This window comes from Mesoplodon mirus (genome assembly GCF_964341445.2).
Source record: "Mesoplodon mirus genome assembly, chromosome: 8".
NCBI classification, from domain to species: Eukaryota; Metazoa; Chordata; class Mammalia; order Artiodactyla; family Ziphiidae; genus Mesoplodon; species Mesoplodon mirus.
The window spans coordinates 108,161,722-108,179,346 of record NC_138984.1 but is presented as its reverse complement, the minus strand read 5'-3'; the positions used below and the strand labels follow the sequence as shown (position 1 = coordinate 108,179,346).

Sequence of the window (17,625 nt, the reverse complement as noted above, 5' to 3'; positions counted from 1 at the left end):
TGGTGTGCCTGAAATCACACAGATTCACAGTCCAAAGCAAGAATCAGAAAACTTAATGGTTATAATAGAATATGATAATTTCTCTGGTAGAAGTGGACACAGTTCAAAAAAAGAGGAAGTCAGTGGAAAGCATTTCTGGAAGAAAGAATGTGAATACACAATCATGAGGCATGAAACTATTTACACTTGCAAGATAAAAGTTGTTCAATGTGGCTGGAACAAAATATTGAAGATAAATCAAAGGTATAGGCTATAGGGCAGGCTGGAGGCAGATCATAAAAGCCTTATGTTTCATCTTAAGGAGTTTGTAATTAACAATAAAGTATCAATGATAAACCATTGACAATTAAAATAATATTCTTATTCTGGCCATGGAGTACCTGAAAGTAGACATGGCCTCTTGGCAAAAAGAAAGAAAAGAAAAGTGAAACAGAAAATACAAGAATTTTTTTTCAAAAATAACAGGATAAAATACATGACACAACACTTTTCAAGCATGGGACAAGAGTCACGATAGGCCTGTGATCCCTGAAAGAAGCGAAAAAAGTCAGCTGAATGTTGTAATTGTCCTGGCTCTCTGGCTAGAATTATTTTTTGAATTCTAGGGTAAAAAGGAACAATTAAATAAGTGTATAAGGGTATCTCAGAGCCACAGTTGAGGCAGAAATTGGCGTTCAGAAGGGTTGAAGATTCTGGAATGTTGGGAAGGTGGATAACACTGGAGCACAAGAAGAAACAGAGTGAGAGGACACTAGGAATCTTCATAGGGTTATGAGGGATCATCCTGCATCTGTTGCTGAAAATACCTAGCTGAGCATACGAAGGAAGATACTCTGAGCCTGGGAAAAGCCAGAGCTCACACAGTGCTGGGATATATTAAAGTTCCAAACAGTCAGAACACTGGAATGTTTAGGAGAGATCCCAGAAGAGTCATGCCTTAGTATTAGAGCTTAACAAGTCATAGAGCAAAGGTCATTCAAACTCACACTAAATAAAATATTTTTTAAAGCTTTCAAATAATTAAGCTGACCCGCAAATAGCTTAAACATCTGCTATAACAAAGTCCAGGAATTAATAAAAGGACAGAACGATGTCCAGAACTCAACAATGTAAACATCACAGTGGTCAGAATCCAATAAAACATTACTGGCTACATATAGAAGCTAGAAAATATGACTCATAACTAGGAAAAGAAAGCCAGTGAATTGAGGCAGATTCAGATATGATGGAAATTATGGAATCCACTGACAAATACAATAAACTGGCTATTATAAAAATGCTAAAATTTATCAAGAAAAAATGAATGTAGTGATAAATAGAATATATTTTAAGAACTTAAAATATGTGAAATTAAAACTTCTCTGAAAAATACTAAAAGCAAATTAGACACTGCAGAAGGAATATTAGTGAACTTGAAACATTATCTATAGACACTTCCAGATGCAGAGAAAACTAATGAAAGAAATGAACAGAGCCTAAGATAGTTTAGGCCAATATCCATATCTATAATATTTTAAATTAAAGTTGAAATGGAAAAAATATTTGATGAACTAATGGCCAAATCCAAATCTGATGAAAAATATAAAGTTGCTCAACAACCCTCAAGCAGGATACAAAAATAAAAAGACATTTACTTCCACATATTACATACATAGTAAGAAAGCCAAGAGTTACTGCAGGCTTCTCATCAGAAAAAAGCAATTGAGAAAAACCTTTAGAATACTGATGGGAAGCAAAACAATACAAAACTATCAACATAGAATAACAAACTTAGAAAATATCCCTCAAAAGTAAAGCCAAAATAAAGAATCAAGAAAAAAGAAACAAGAATGTGTTGCCATCAGACATGCATCTTTAAATAACACAAAGATCAAAGAAGAATTTAGGAAAATAATTGGAAAATATTTTGAGCCAAATGAAAATGAAAACACAACTAATCTAAATTTAGGGATACCTAACATTGTGATTAGAAATAAGTTTATGTCTCTAAATTCTTACTTTATAAAAAAGGAAATCTTTAAAATCAATCATCTAAGATTCCACCTTAAGAAGCTAGAAAAAAAGAGCAAATTAATCCAAAGTAAGTTGAAGGAAGGAAATTATAAAGATAAGAATAGAAATAAATGATATAGAAAATGGACTGACAGTACAGAAAAACATATTAAAAACCAAAAATATTTTCTTAGAAAACATAAATAAAATTGATAAAGTTCTAGATAGACCCTTAAAAGAAAAAGTACACTGTCATTTTCATTAATGAAATAGATGATGTTAATAACAGGTTCTACAGACATTGGAATGCCAGTAATGGAATACTATAAGTAATTTTAGGGCAGTAAATTTGACATCTTAGATAAAATGGGTGAATTTCTTAAAAGAAAAATTTCTAAACATTCAAACAGGAAGATATACAATATATAAATATCCCATTATCTACTAAAAGTTTTAATTTTAGTAAATTAATACTCTTCCCACAAAGTAAATTCCAGTTCCAGTAGCTTCACTGGTGCATTCTGTTCAACATTTAATATATTAATACCAAGTTCACATATACTCTCAGAAACTATAAGGCCAACATCAACCAGATTCCAGATTCAACATAGACATAACAAGGACAAAAAAAAATCAATTTTTCTCATGAATATTGATGCAAAATTCCTTAACTAAATAGTAGCAAGAAAAATCCAGCAATTTATAAAAGAATAATATATTATGACCATGTGGGGTTTACCTGAGGAATCCATGATTGCTATGATATTCAATAATTAATCAATACAACTTACTATGTTATACTGTCAACTTAACAACTCAAAGGATTTAGAAAGAATATTTGATTAAAAATGAAAAACAACAATAATAATAAAGTAATAATAATAACTGGGCCAGAAGAAAAAAAAATGATTTAACTTGATGAATGGTATGTACAAAAATACAACAACTGACATCATACTTAATGTTGAAGACAATGCATTTCCCCCAAAACTGGGAAAAAGTAAAAATGTCTGCTCTCACCACCTCTTTGCAACATTGTGTTAGAGGACTTAGTGAAATGAGGCAAGAAAAAGAAATATAGGTAAAAGAAATTGCCTTTATTTGCAGAAGATATAAACAAAACAGAACCAAATTAAAAAAAATGGAATCCACACACACTCATAATACTATTAGAAATAATGAGTGAATTTATCAGGGTTATTACAACTATAGGTTAATGTACAAAAATCAACTATTTTATATACTATAAGGCAATGCAAAATTTAAAAATAACTACTTAAAGTAACATCTGAAACTATGTACTATATACTATAGTATACTATATACTATCCAATAATACATCTGATAGAAATATGTCAGTCTCCTAAAATGAAAGCAAACATTTCTGGAAGAAATTAAAGACTCAAATGGATATATACATGCATACATATTTATGGATTAGAAAGTTCACTGTTTTTAGTCTATAAAAATCCTCAAAAAATCTATATTTTTAATATAGCAATAAAAATTCCAGCAAGTGACTGATATTTCTCTCCCTTCATGTTTTGTCAGTTTTCTCTCTCTTTTTTTTTTTTTTTGGTTTTTATAAAAAAAGCCATTTTAATATTTTCTATTGCTATATTGTTGAATTCATTAATCTTTTCTTCTGCAGTATCTAATATGTTGTTAATCCTATCCAGTATTTTTTCTTCTTAGATTTTATAGTTTTCATGTATCTCAAATTTTTCAGTTCTTATTTTTAGAATTTTAACTTGTTTGTTTTTAAAATGTCTTTCATATTTCTCCTTAGTATCCTCAGGCTTTTTTTAAACTTAACACATGGAATGTAATTATAATCTCTGTTTCAATGTCATTATCTATTATATGCATCTGTGTCATTTCTGGGTTCTTTCTATTAAATAAAATTTGTACTCATCATGGGTGATATTTTCCTGATTTTTTGCATGCTTGGTAACTTTGTATTAGAATTCAGGCATTGTGAATTTTAAGTCATTGGGTGCTAGATAATTTTGTATTATTTAAAATATATTCTTAAGCATAACATTTACATGATCAGATTTACATTTTGAAAACGTAAATGCTAATTCCAAGTATAAGGGGCAACTGGAGACAATTTCACTGGAATAAAGAAGCTCAATTAGAAAACTGTTGTAATAATCCAGAAGAGAATTTATGAGAGAGTAATCGGTGACTAACACAGTGCCTGTCAAATGGTAATGATGGATAATTATTTGTGTTACACTGTTTCTTAATCAACACATAGAGATTATTTACACTATCCTTTTTGACTTATAGAATATTTTATATTGGAAAGCAATTCTATGCTGAAGGAAGCTATCCTGAAGAAGAAGATAGTAAAGTCCGAAATTAAAACACTTCATATTGATGACTATGGTAAAGTTTTGTGCATGCTATGTTATTAAAAAAAATCTTTCTCTGCACCTTATAGTTTTACATATAAATGACTCTCCATCTTTAATATTTTGCTCTTTCTTTAAAAGAACTTCCTTTACAGTTGTCCTTTCCCAAAGATTTTACGGACCGAAACCAGTATGCTCTTCTGTTAATAATGTAAGTATTTTATTTGTTTTTGAAATAAAGGAACCTAAAGAGTTTAGAATTTTTCTTATGTCTCACATGGCAGTATTCTGATTAAAAAACAACAGAAGAAATCCTATATGTGTAGATAAATGGGACAGCTATCAGTTGTATGAGTTCCTCAAGGACACCACCACTAAATAATATGGAAGGGTGTGTAATTGTTTGTGCTTCTTGCATCCCAAATTGCACTCAATATTACTCCTGGGAATAATGATACATATAGTTTGGTTTATGGATGTCTGCTTAGCAATTACTCAAGCTCTATGCTCACTTTGTTTTTTTTCTTTCTTTCTTTGTGATATATTTGTCATATCAAAGTTATACTAGATTTGTAAAAGCCATTTTTTTAAAATTGTGGTGAGAGCACTTAACATGAGATCTACCCTCTGGACAAAATTTTAGGTATACAATCCAGTGTTGTTAACTACAGGCACAGTGCTGTATAGCAGATCTCTAGAACTTATTCATCTTGCATGACTGAAACTTTATACCCATTGAAAAGCAACTCCCCATCCCTCCCCCCTCCAGCCCCTGGCAACCACCATTCTACTCTCTGCTTCTATGAATCTGACAATTTTAGATGCCTCACGTAAGTGGAATCATGCAGTATTTGCCCTTCTGTGACTGGTTGTTTCACTTAGCATGATGTTTTTAAAGTACATCCATGTTTTCACAGGTAAGCCTTATGTTTTCTATTAGTTCTTGATGCAGCATTGAGGAAACATTTATTTCCATTGTTGAAACGATTTGTTATATTTATATTACTCTTACCAGTTTTCCTTCCTGGATTTAAGGTCAGCAGGAGGCCACTCCTGTCCTCAGAAAAATCTGACTCTTAGGATTTTCCAACTTGGAATTGACTTTGGAATTGAATTCATTCATACTTTCTGTGAGATTATATTGTGACTATATACTACTGGGCACAGAGACCTCTAACATCTATTGGTTAACTAACTTGATATTGATGTAGAATTGTATTCCTGAGAGTTATTAGCTATTTTCCTTATTAAGAGCCCAGCCAACATATTGCTATGACAGTGCTTAAAATTGTCTACGATTGTTCAGAGCCTTTTTGGAAGAGTAGAATAGAAAATAACATTACTTGCTATAACTATTGAATGTGGACAGTAAGTATTCAGTCTGCGGAATCCAACTGCCTGGCTTCAAATTCCAGTTTTGTCATTTACTAACAGTGTGTCCTTGAACAAGTTACATAACCTCTTGTAAGGTTCAGCTTTTCCAAATATAAAATGAGCATTATAATCCAGCCTATGTTTTAAGGCTGCTTTTTAGATTAAATGAAATAACATATAAAATGCCTAGCACATGAGTCTTATAATTATTGTGATTATAATTCATTCTTTTTTATACAGATTGCATTGATTTAGATCTTTTGATAAATAGAAGCAATTTGTCATTTCATTTTAATAAGCCAAATAATACAGAAAATACAATACTTAATATTATCACTCAGTTTATTACCAACTCTAATACCTTGAGCTATCTTTGTTTCTCATGCCAGGACCTTTCTCCTTTGTCCCTAATAGCCAGAGGCCCTGAAATTTCTTGATATCTTCCTGAGGAAGTTCTTATTTGCTCTTTTCTTATCTTAACTCCTTCTCCTGTATCTTCTCTTTCACTTAGTTGTCTTTAGTGCTTTTTTTTAAATTGAAGTATAATAAATTTTAATTGATTTACAATGTTTCAGGTATACAGCAAAGTGATTCAGTTAATCTATTATATATATACTTAATCTATTATATATATATATATATATATATATTATACATAGTGTATATATGTTTATCTCAAACTCCTAATTTGTCCATCCTCCCCCATTTCCCCTTTGGTAACGATAAGTTTGTTTTCTCTGTCTGTGAGTCTATTTCTGTTTTGTAAATAAGTTCATTTTTATCATTTTTTAAGATTCCATGTATAAGTGATAGGGTATGATATTTGTCTTTCTCTGTCTGACTTACTTCATTTAGTATGATAATCTTTAGGTCCACCCATGTTGCACATGGCATTATTTCATTCATTTTTGTGGCTGAGTATTCAATTCCTATTTGAACTGTATGTGTGATTTATTGGGGAAATATCTCAGGCACTAAAGTGAGAAAAAACTGAAAAAAAAAAATCTCAACCTCATGTTCTGTCTCAGTCATATCTCCTTTTGGGAAAAGGGGTTGTTCTTTTTATTCAATGAGAAATGAGGCTTCTCAGGGAAAGGAACTCTACTAGGCATCCTTCGTTGAAGCATGACTTACATATGCAGTTGGATGTGTAGACAGTTCTTCCCATTCACATATCCACTGGCTCCAGAGTGTGTCAGACTTTGGGGGAAAAAGTAGACAAGAGTTCAAATTCTCTCTGTAGACTTGAGTCAGGGAAGCCAACTGGCTTGTCCTGCCATCAGATTTGTGCTTTGGTCTGGGTGATTTTTAGTTCATAAGAGGAATATAAGGAATTGCACAAGACTCAACTCTCTTATTAGGAAGGAATAGTCAAGTGTTTTTTAGAGGCAGGAGAGTAGAGTAAAAGTACTGGCTTAGGAGTCAGGTAGGCCTGGGTTCAAATCTCAGCTCAAAGATTTACCAGTACATTGCTTAATTTTTCTAAGCTTCAGTTTCCTTATAAATAAATTGAAGACAATAACGTGGAATTATATATATAAACATGTCACCATAGTGTCTGGAAGAGCATAAACATTTGCAGTTGGTGTTTAATAAATTGTAACCATAATCATAGTTATTATTAGAAGTAGTAGTCATTTTAATATTTAAAAGTATCAATTTAAACATTTAATAATATATTTTAGCATCCATAAAATTATTTAATAGACATTACTAAAGCAGATAAGATAATATAATTAGGCCTATAGAGTTTAATTTGCCACTTTTTTAGTTGAAAAGAATAAAAGTGAGTACTAATTCATTAGTTTTCATTTGTTTTTATATGCTGATTATACTAAATATTAATTTAATTTATCCAAACTCCTTGATTTTTAGAGGTAAATTCTCAGAAGTTTCACAGAATATGACTTACAAAGCCAAACTGAGGATTTTTTTCTTTTTTGATTTTATATTTATATAATGATCAATTGGTTTAAGCTACATGATCATTCCGAAAATATTTATGCTTGGAAACCCATATAGGTCAGAATGCCTTAAGTGTAAAGTGTCTTTTACCTGTTTTTCAGGTTTATAATTTAAGGGCATTTTTTTTCTTAAGATTAAGTACTGAGTTCAGTTATAAGTGGACTCCACACTCAAAAAAAGAAAATAATAATAATTGTCTTTTTTCCCCTAAATGGACAATTTGACAGTGAATAATAGTAAATAAAGTAACTAATATTTCCATGAGGCTAAGAGATGATTTAGTGATTTTGGTATCACTACTTTATTGCTATTCTGTGCAGTGCATCTAGTACCTGACAGTCTGTGAGTCACTTCCTCATCTATAGAGATGGGTTTGCGTCCAGGAAATTCTATAGTGAATGCATAAGTTGGAGACCGGCTGCAGCAATCTGAGGAGTTGAAGGAAGATTGGCCTTGAAGAAAGTAGCCTCTGGCTATTAGGAATCATCTTTCTGCTAAGTTTTCATTATGGAACCTCAGAAGAAATGGTCCTTTGAGGACCTGTCTGTGGCCATATTTTCTGAAACTGAAACCTAATTTCATGATATTGAAAGTACAAGTGAATCAATGGCAACCAAATATTTTACTGTAATAGAAAATCTAAGAAGCATTGCCACTACAAATGTTTCTCAGTGGCCTCAACTTAAGTAGCCTCTGTGGAGTCATGACCCCCTTTTCTTTTTTTACTCCTATTGCCCTTTCTTCAGTCTTTCTCCTTAACGTTATATTGAGTACTTAAGAACCCAGTAGTCTATATTCACGTTCATACCTATTCTATATGCATCTAGTCTACACTATATATACTATATCCATCTATATCCAATTCAGCATGTATCTCCTTGAATTATTGTTTCTTATGTTATTCTTATTTTCTACTCCTATATATGTAACTTAGTACAATATAAATTTACCATGTTGCTTTTATGTGCAAGAAGCTGTGCTAATGGCTGAAATGGCATCTTGAAATCTGTAATCATTTTTTTAGATTTGTGTTATCTCCACAATACCTGGCACACATAGAGGAACCTTATGAAAACTTACTAACTAATCTGTAATTCTTTTAATGGTGCAAGACTGAAGATTACTTGAGAGAGAGCCTACAGTTATAGATGTTTATTTGATAAATTAATATAAATCTAAAGGCCTAGAGCCTGATAAGAAACAATCTAAACAGATATATTGTTATTAGAGATGAAAGGTTTTTTCTCTGTTCACTATGTTCCTGAAGACAAGCATATCAAGCTGAGGAGTTTCATTCAGTACCAAGGAATCATCATGTCTTCCCATTTTATACTCTTTCATGTTCAACTTATCCATGCCACCCTTGGCAAAGGTCTGACACAGAGAGGCAGTGACTGTTCAACACATTACATTAATTTCCAGAATGCAACATCCTTTATCATGCCCTTATGACTTAGTCCCATCTTGCTGAATTCATCTTCCTTGAAATCCTAATGAATTCTTGATCATCCGTCAAGTCTTATCTTCCTGAAGCTTTCTTTCACCCTCTTCATCAGCCCATCTATATCCTATAACAATCTCAAATCTATGCCTCCTCCTACAGTGACAGCCTTCTGTTCAAAGTCTTTCCATATATCTTGAATCATATTGATCATATTGTTACTTTTCCCACTTTACCCTAATTTGGTGAGGATGTTTTTATATACTATTTAGGGAATTTCTGACTCCCACTAGATGTTGCACCAATGTTTCTGAAGGAAAAATCCATGGTCTAGAAGTGAGTATTTAGAGAAACAATTTATAGAATGGCTTATGAATATTTCAGCATCTTAGGAAAATAGAAATGTTAAAAATCTTAATTTTAGGGCTTCCCTGGTGGTGCAGTGGTTGAGAGTCTGCCTGCTGATTAAGGGGACATGGGTTTGTGCCCCGGTCCGGGAAGATCCCACATGCCGTGGAGCGGCTGGGCCCGTGAGCCATGGCCACTGAGCCTGTGCGTCCGGAGCCTGTGCTCCACAATGGGAGAGGCCACAACAGTGAGAGGCCCGCGTACCGCAAAAAATAAAATAAAATAAAATAAATTAAATTAAAAAAACAACTTTATTTTAATATAGTAATATATTCCATGCATTAAACAATGCCTTATTCATTTACGTCTTCCTCACAGCAACTAGTTTTTGCAGAGTTGCTCCACAAATTTGTGTTGAGTGAAGAGATTGACAATGGCCAGAAATCAGATGAATATGGTTATTACTACAGTATACTACAGTTTCCCACTAAGCCATTTTAACTGGAGAGCATTATTCATTTTTATCTAGATATTTTCATCATTTAGTCAACGTTATTCATATCAGAGTCCTAGAACTTGGTCATCTTAATGGAAGTAAGCTGTTTTCCAGCTCTTTTTGTATAGTTATTCTGGTAAAAAGCACGGTATAATTGATATGTTCATACTGAGCGAAATTATCCAGCTACTCATCTCCAGCAGTCAAGTTAATGTCACTACTTTCTTCATACACACATTTTCCTTTCAAAAAAACAATATGGATGTTATTTAAAATGTTGAATAACATTAGGTTCTTGGGACCATAGTGTCTTGTCTTGACCTTTGAACCAATGGAGTCCTCCAAGAGGACTTTTTCAAGTCCCACACCAGGCATAGAGCATAACTGGATGAGTCAATTCTAATCTGTCACCCTGCTCTCTACTTACACTTCCTTTTCTGTAATGTATTGCTATATCCTCTCTCTTTCAGTTTCTTTTCCACTCTGCTGCTAGAGTGAACTTTGTGAGATCCATATCTGAAAATGTGGCTCTCCTGGGAAAAATCCTCTCATTATTATTCTCTAATTGATTAAAAGTTCACATTTCCTAACCCAGCATACAAAAGTTTTCATCTGTTTCCCACATATCTCTCCATCTTCATCTGGCTCCACCCACCCTCTAAAGAGACATTTAGTGCTCTAGATATTTTTAAAAACTGTTTTAAAAATGAAATACCAGCTTCTCAATCATTTCTCTGTGTCTTTTTCCACAGTCTCCTAGTACCTTTAGTTTCTATTAAGACTTTGAGATGTATTTTTACATAATTCTATACACACCTCTGTTATAACATGAAACCACACCAGATTACATACAATATTTTCTTTGCCGTCTCTTCTTTTAAACTATAAACTCATTGCTGATAACAACCCTTTTTGTATCATTTTACCTTAACACAGTGCTTAGAGCATTATTTATGTTCCTAAAACATTCATAGAATGAATGAATAAATGAATGTATGAAGGAGTGAATATATGAATGAAGGAATACATGAATGAATAGACAAAGAAATCAATCAACCCTGAGTTAGTCATCAGGAATGAGTTAAATCAAAGTAGAGAAAAAGAGAGGTAAATTATTTGAGAGTTTATAATGTGTTAAATCAGCCTTTAGGATGAATCAATTTTTCTGCAGTTTAGTCAATTTTTCTGCAGTTTAGTTTAGTTTCATGTTATCTTTTTACTGTTTCTCTTTTACATTGGATTATTGAGAATATCTTCTTAAAATAATATGATTTAATAATAGCTACCATTTACTGAGTGTTTATTGTACAAGGGGCATCATGCGAAGGATGTATAAATGCCATCTTTAATTCTTACAGAGACCAAGTGAGGTAAATATCACTTTCCTCAGTTTAACACAAGGAAACTATGACTAAAATATGACATGGGTATTAACTCCAAGATCATGGGCAGGACAAAATTAGTGTTTGAACTCAAAGGTTTTTTCAATTTATTTTTCAGATCAAAAAGCTCTGCTCTTTCTATTACACAATACTCTACTTACATATCCCATTGCATGATAATTATTATTGGAAGATTATAAAAAATGCCGTCCAGAATCAATAGGGACTTCTCTAAAACCAAATTCATATAATCTTCCATTCTTCCCACTTAACAGTTTGTGATAATCTCTAGAATGTAACATTTTCCACCTGTACCCTGTTAATGCTTTGGTGTAAAATAAAGATTATAAAGGATGAATTGTGGGATTGGGATTGACATATATACACTACTATGTATAAAACAGGTAACTAATGAGAACCTACTGTATAGCACAGGGAATTCTACTCAGTGCTCTGTGGTGACTTAAATGAGAAGGAAATCCAAAAAAGAGGGGTTATGTGCATACGTATAGCTGATTCACTTTGCTGTACAGCAGAAACTAACACAACATTGGAAAGCAACTATACTCCAATAAAAAATTAATTTAAAAACATCATGGGTAAGTTCCTAGATAGTCCACATGAAAGATCAAATTCTCAATCCACACTATTTCATAAAATTCCAAATTCTAATCAGAGTTCACTTTATGGGAAGTCTTTACTCTCTTCACTTACTATGTGGATTCATAGATTTTTGAGCAGATCAGATCGTTAGAAGTAAGTTGGTGGGGCTTCCCTGGTGGTGCAGTGGTTGAGAGTCCGCCTGCCGATGCAGGGGACACGGGTTCGTGCCCCGGTCCGGGAAGATCTTACATGCCGCGGAGCAGCTGGACTCGTGAGCCGTGGCCGCTGAGCCTGCATGTCCGGAGCCTGTGCTCCACAACGGGAGAAACCACAGCAGTGAGAGGCCCGCATACCGCAAAAAAAAAAAAAAAAAAAGAAAGAAAAGTTTGTTTTGTTTCCCAAGAGTAAAGACACACATATTCCAAAATTTCTATAACATTATTTGCTTATCCACTTGTTCATGCCAAATACATACCCATTTCACTCTCAGTTTTTTACAAAGATAACACATTTGCTAGATGTAAATGGACAAGAGAGATAGCTAGTACTTGTCTCAATGAGTCATTACTGCTTTGCCATGTAAGGAGGGTCAAACTTTAAATTTTAAGTTTCTGACTTTTCTCATTCTTGTTCATGTTGCTCATTTAAGTGAATGTAAAATGTATTCACACTGTAATACCCAGGAAATGATTAAGAAGAGAAAAGACAGTGGCATTTAATCTTGGTAATGGAAGGGGAGAAGGTGATCATTGCTTTTTATATTATTCTTGAACAGATTAGAGCTTGTTCTTTCACAGTCTATAGATAATGCCTCTTAATGTCAGTATTAATTTCTTAGTACTGTTTAAAACTGTACACACTCAAAGTTGATGTATTAAGAAAATGTCACAGGGAAAAAATTCTAAATTTACAAAAATGTGTATGTAATATGTGAGACATAATATTCTTGACTATTTTAAATTGATAGATTTATGTACATATACTAGTATAAGAATATATAAAGTCACTTCTATGACTTACATATTTATATCATTTTAGCTCTTTTCCTCTCTTAATACAGGTCTCAGATATTAATGGTTTCATATGAATGACATGAACGATGTGATATGGTTTCATATGAATAATGTAAATTGATTACCTATTTGAAACATACAAGTATATTCTATAATTAAAGATAGGCTTCTGAGTGCTTTTCATAAGAAATGCTTCCTAATTCTGGTTTTGTTTTGTTTTGTTTTGTTTTGGATGGTCACATATTAAGTCATAAATGTAAGGGTATAACTATATTAGATCATTCTTTTCTTCTGTTTTAATTATTTATTTTTTTCTGAAATCTTTGATAGAAGAAAACATTAACTATATTACTAATTTGACATGTCTTTGAAAGGTTAAACGAAGGATACTAAACATAGTGTTTTCTCCTTTGGTAATCCCACAAAGCCCCAAGCTGAAGGAGTGCATCAGTGACATTATATTACTTATTCATAGTTAGCACTATAGTTATTATTATTTCTGTTGAACTGACACAATAATGTAAGCTAAGATTAAAATTACCTGTGTTTATGTGGCCACATTTTTCAGTTGATAAATTGACATTTAGAATCTATCTAAAGGATTCTAGTTAGGAAAAATGTATTGTATAACCACCATGTGTTATTGAAGGTGAATGATGCCCTGTCTACGATAAAATGAAGGTTCAAAGTTTGTATATAATTAGTATCCATCCCTATATTATAAATCCATTGCAATCTATGATATACATCCTATGTATTGTATGCCTCAATGTTACACTCACAACATTCTCATGTTGAATTGTATTCTACTTTAGAAAATGAAGGGAGTTCTCTGCGGGTCTAGTGGTTAGAACTCGGCACTTTCACTGCCTTGGCCCCGGGGTTCAACCCATGGTTGGGGCACTAAGATCCCACAAGCCATACAGCACACACACACACACACACACACAATGGAAAATGAAGAAATATGAGATTGTTGTGAAGATTGCCATCAGCTTCTTATTTTAATATACACATACTCAGTTCTATTTCTTTTGGAATATACCCATAGTCCTTAAGCCAGCATGTAGAATATTTTCCATTATAATATCTAAAGCAGACCTTTTGCATAAAAGATTTACATAACAATTATATTCACATAAAGAATGAGGTAGAGTCTCCTGTTCTCGATCTGTTTATACAATGTGCTAAACTGTGGGGTTTTTTTTAATCTTTATTGGAGTATAATTGCTTTACAATGGTGTGTTAGTTTCTGCTTTATAACAAAGTGAATCAGTTTTACATATACATATGTTCCCATATCTCTTCCCTCTTGCGTCTCCCTCCCTCCCACCCTCCCTATCCCACCCATCCAGGTGATCACAAAGCACCGAGCTGATCTCCCTGTGCTATGCGGCTGCTTCCCACTAGCTATCTACCTTACGTTTGGTAGTGTATATATGTCCATGCCGCTCTTTCACTTTGTCACAGCTTACCCTTCCCCCTCCCCATATCCTCAAGTCCATTCTCTAGTAGGTCTGTGTCTTTATTCCCGTCTTACCCCTAGGTTCTTCATGACATTTTTTTCTTCCTTAGATTCCATATATATGTGTTAGCATACGGTATTTGTCTTTCTCTTTCTGACTTACTTCACTCTGTATGACAGACTCTAGGTCCATCCATCTCACTACAAATAACTCAATTTTGTTTCTTTTTATGGCTGAGTAATATTCCATTGTATATGTGTGACACATCTTCTTTATCCATTAATCCGATGATGGATACTTAGGTTGTTTCCATCTCCTGGCTATTGTAAATAGAGCTGCAATGAACACTTTGGTACGTGACTCTTTTTGAATTATGGTTTTCTCAGGGTATATGCCCAGTAGTGGGATTGCTGGGTCATATGGTAGTTCTATTTGTAGTTTTTTAGGGAACCTCTATACTGTTCTCCATAGTGGCTGTACCAATTCACATTCCCACCAGCAGTGCAAGAGTGTTACCTTTTGACTGTGAGTGATTTAGTTGTCAGTGCATCAAAGGCCAGGGGGTGGGTGAAGTGCTTTCTAGCTCAATGATTACACAGCCATCCCCAGCAACTGAAAATAAAGATCAACAAACCCCTTTCTCTTTCGACCTCCTCAACCACTCTGTTAGAAATTATCCCAAATGGAAATTGGCCAACAAATAAGAATTCATGTAGTAAGACTTCGACGGTAGGGATGATTAGGAGATTGGAACTTGCTTTTTTTTTTTTTTTTTTTTTGCAGTACATGGGCCTCTCACTGTTGTGGCCTCTCCCGTTGTGGAGCACAGGCTCCGGATGCGCAGGCTCAGTGGCCATGCTCACGGGCCCAGCTGCTCCGCAGCATGTGGGATCTTCCCGGACCGGGGCACGAGCCCGCGTCCCCTGCATCGGCAGGTGGGCTCTCAACCACTGTGCCACCAGGGAAGCCCGGAACTTCCATTTTATTGCACAATTTCTGTCTACAAGACATCCCTGAGGCCCTTTTCTGTTGGTTCTCTTCTGATCACTTTATGTTTTGTCTAAGATGTTTATCCCGAGGTTAATTTTGTGTGGATAATACTAACAGTCCATTTTGGGGTTTTGTAGTTGGCTCATTAATATCCATGCTGTTTAACATTTCAACCTGTGTTCCAATAAGCTCTTCATTCTTTGGCTTCCTATATCAATATAAATAACTTGATTTAAAGAACTGATTCTGTTTTTTTTTTCATTGCTCTAATGATAGTTTTATGCAGTTTTTATATCATGCTAAGGAACAATCTCTAGCTTCTATTCAAGAGAAATCAAAGAGCAAAATAGAATAGAATTTCCTTCCAGACAAGGAAGAATGCCTTTAGCAGACAGATATTGACCCTGATATGTGGAAGTCTATTCTACTAAAAATCGAAGGAGGAAAAGAAGAGAAGTGAGAAGAGCAGTAGGGTAAGGATGAAAAAAGATGCAGTTTTATTAACACAAAATACCCTCCCAAATTGGAGATCAAATTTCGATCAAGAAAAAACATTAAATTTATTGTCTGAGCAACTTCTTGAATATAAAGAAAACTTATTGAAAAAAATAATGCCTCAAAAAAAAAAAAGACCTAATACTTATGTCATAAGTTCTATAAATCAGAAAGGTATACGAGGGTAACATTCTCTTGTTTTAGTGGTTCCAGAAGAAGTATATATCTGTGGAAGCAAAAGAAAGAATTTACACATACAGAGACACACAAATTACACTCAGATGCAAAATCACATGTGACTATGTGTAGAAAGAAATCAATTACACAGAAAAAAACAGAAATACATACATATTCATTCATTCTAAGGTAACTGAAAGACCCACCCACTGTGAAAAGTAGAACACTTTTACTGCAACTGAATTTTTCGTCCTTTGGACTGAGCCAATTAGGAAAAACTTGATTTTTATAATATAAAAGCTCAGGACTTATCACTGCAGAGTTGCCTAGGGATGGCCAGGTTTAGGAGCTCAGCTTCCTTGAGAGGAATGGAAGAAGAAATAGTCAAGTCCCATAGCATTGACCAGAACATTGGGTTAATAATATTTAACAAACTACAAACTGGACACTTTGCTAAGCAATTTATATATATATATATATATATATATATTTATATATATATATATATATAATTTTATTTAATATTTACCAAACTCTACTAGGTAGACACTATTATTATCATCTTCCACACCAAAGCAAACTTAGGCACAGGAAAGGGAAGGCACTTGTCAAAGTCACTGGGCCTGGGCTCAACTCATTTTCGTTTTACCAACATATCATCTGTACTCTTTTCATGATAACACTCTCACATCACTATAAGGTTCAGGTCATTAATATAGGCAATATTTTCTAAAAAGTTTAACATGGGAAAGATCTATGAATGCAAGTATATGAACACAGGTGATGGAGGATAACACAACTTGAGAATTTGTTTGATAAGCCTAACTTTCTGTGTATTATCAGGTAGACCACAGGGTCTGGTTAGAGGCATAAATAAACCTGTCCATATCAAATGCTTCCCTAGTTGTAACTCCGTGGAAATTAATTCAGCCAAAAGTTATATGTAAACAAACCAGGGATCAGAAATTTACAGGTTATATTATAATATTCCTAATGGAAGAAATAGGGATGTGAACAAGAAACTCGTCTCTGACAGAAAAAAAAAGAATGTTATTTCTTATATGATGTAATATATATATGAGAAAACTCATTCCACCAATCTGCATGTAGGACAATCCTTCCATGAGAGGGAAGTCTATGGATAATAAAATGAGAAATAGAAGGAATTGGCCGGGCTTCCCTGGTGGCGCAGTGGTTGAGAGTCTGCCTGCTAATGCAGGGGACACGGGTTCGAGCCCTGGTCTGGGAGGATCCCACATGCCACGGAGCAACTGGGCCCGTGAGCCACAACTACTTAGCCTGCGTGTCTGGAGCCTGTGCTCCCCAGCAAGAGAGGCCGCAATGGTGAGAGGCCCACGCACCGCGATGAAGAGTGGCCCCAGCTTGCCACAAGTAGAGAAAGCCCTCGCACAGAAACGAAGACCCAACACAGCAAAAATAAATAAATTAATTAATTAAAAAAAAAAAAGAAGGAATTGGCCAAGAAGCCCTTGACCAATGTATGTATCTGCATGTATTGATAT

General features: G+C 33.9%; 1 protein-coding gene across 5 annotated transcripts in view; it reads left to right on the top strand.

Annotated features, from left to right (window-relative positions):
* The window catches only part of DPP10 (dipeptidyl peptidase like 10), a gene marked incomplete at both ends in the record, with an annotated part of 1,314,496 nt that overhangs the window by 1,273,641 nt on the left and 23,230 nt on the right, over positions 1–17,625 (top strand). For all 5 annotated transcript variants that reach the window (XM_082631553.1, XM_082631552.1, XM_082631551.1 and 2 more), the window contains 2 exons: positions 4,288–4,386; positions 4,494–4,563. In XM_082631553.1, the coding sequence (XP_082487679.1) occupies positions 4,288–4,386; positions 4,494–4,563 (169 nt within the window). The remainder of the gene's footprint in view (positions 1–4,287; positions 4,387–4,493; positions 4,564–17,625) is intronic.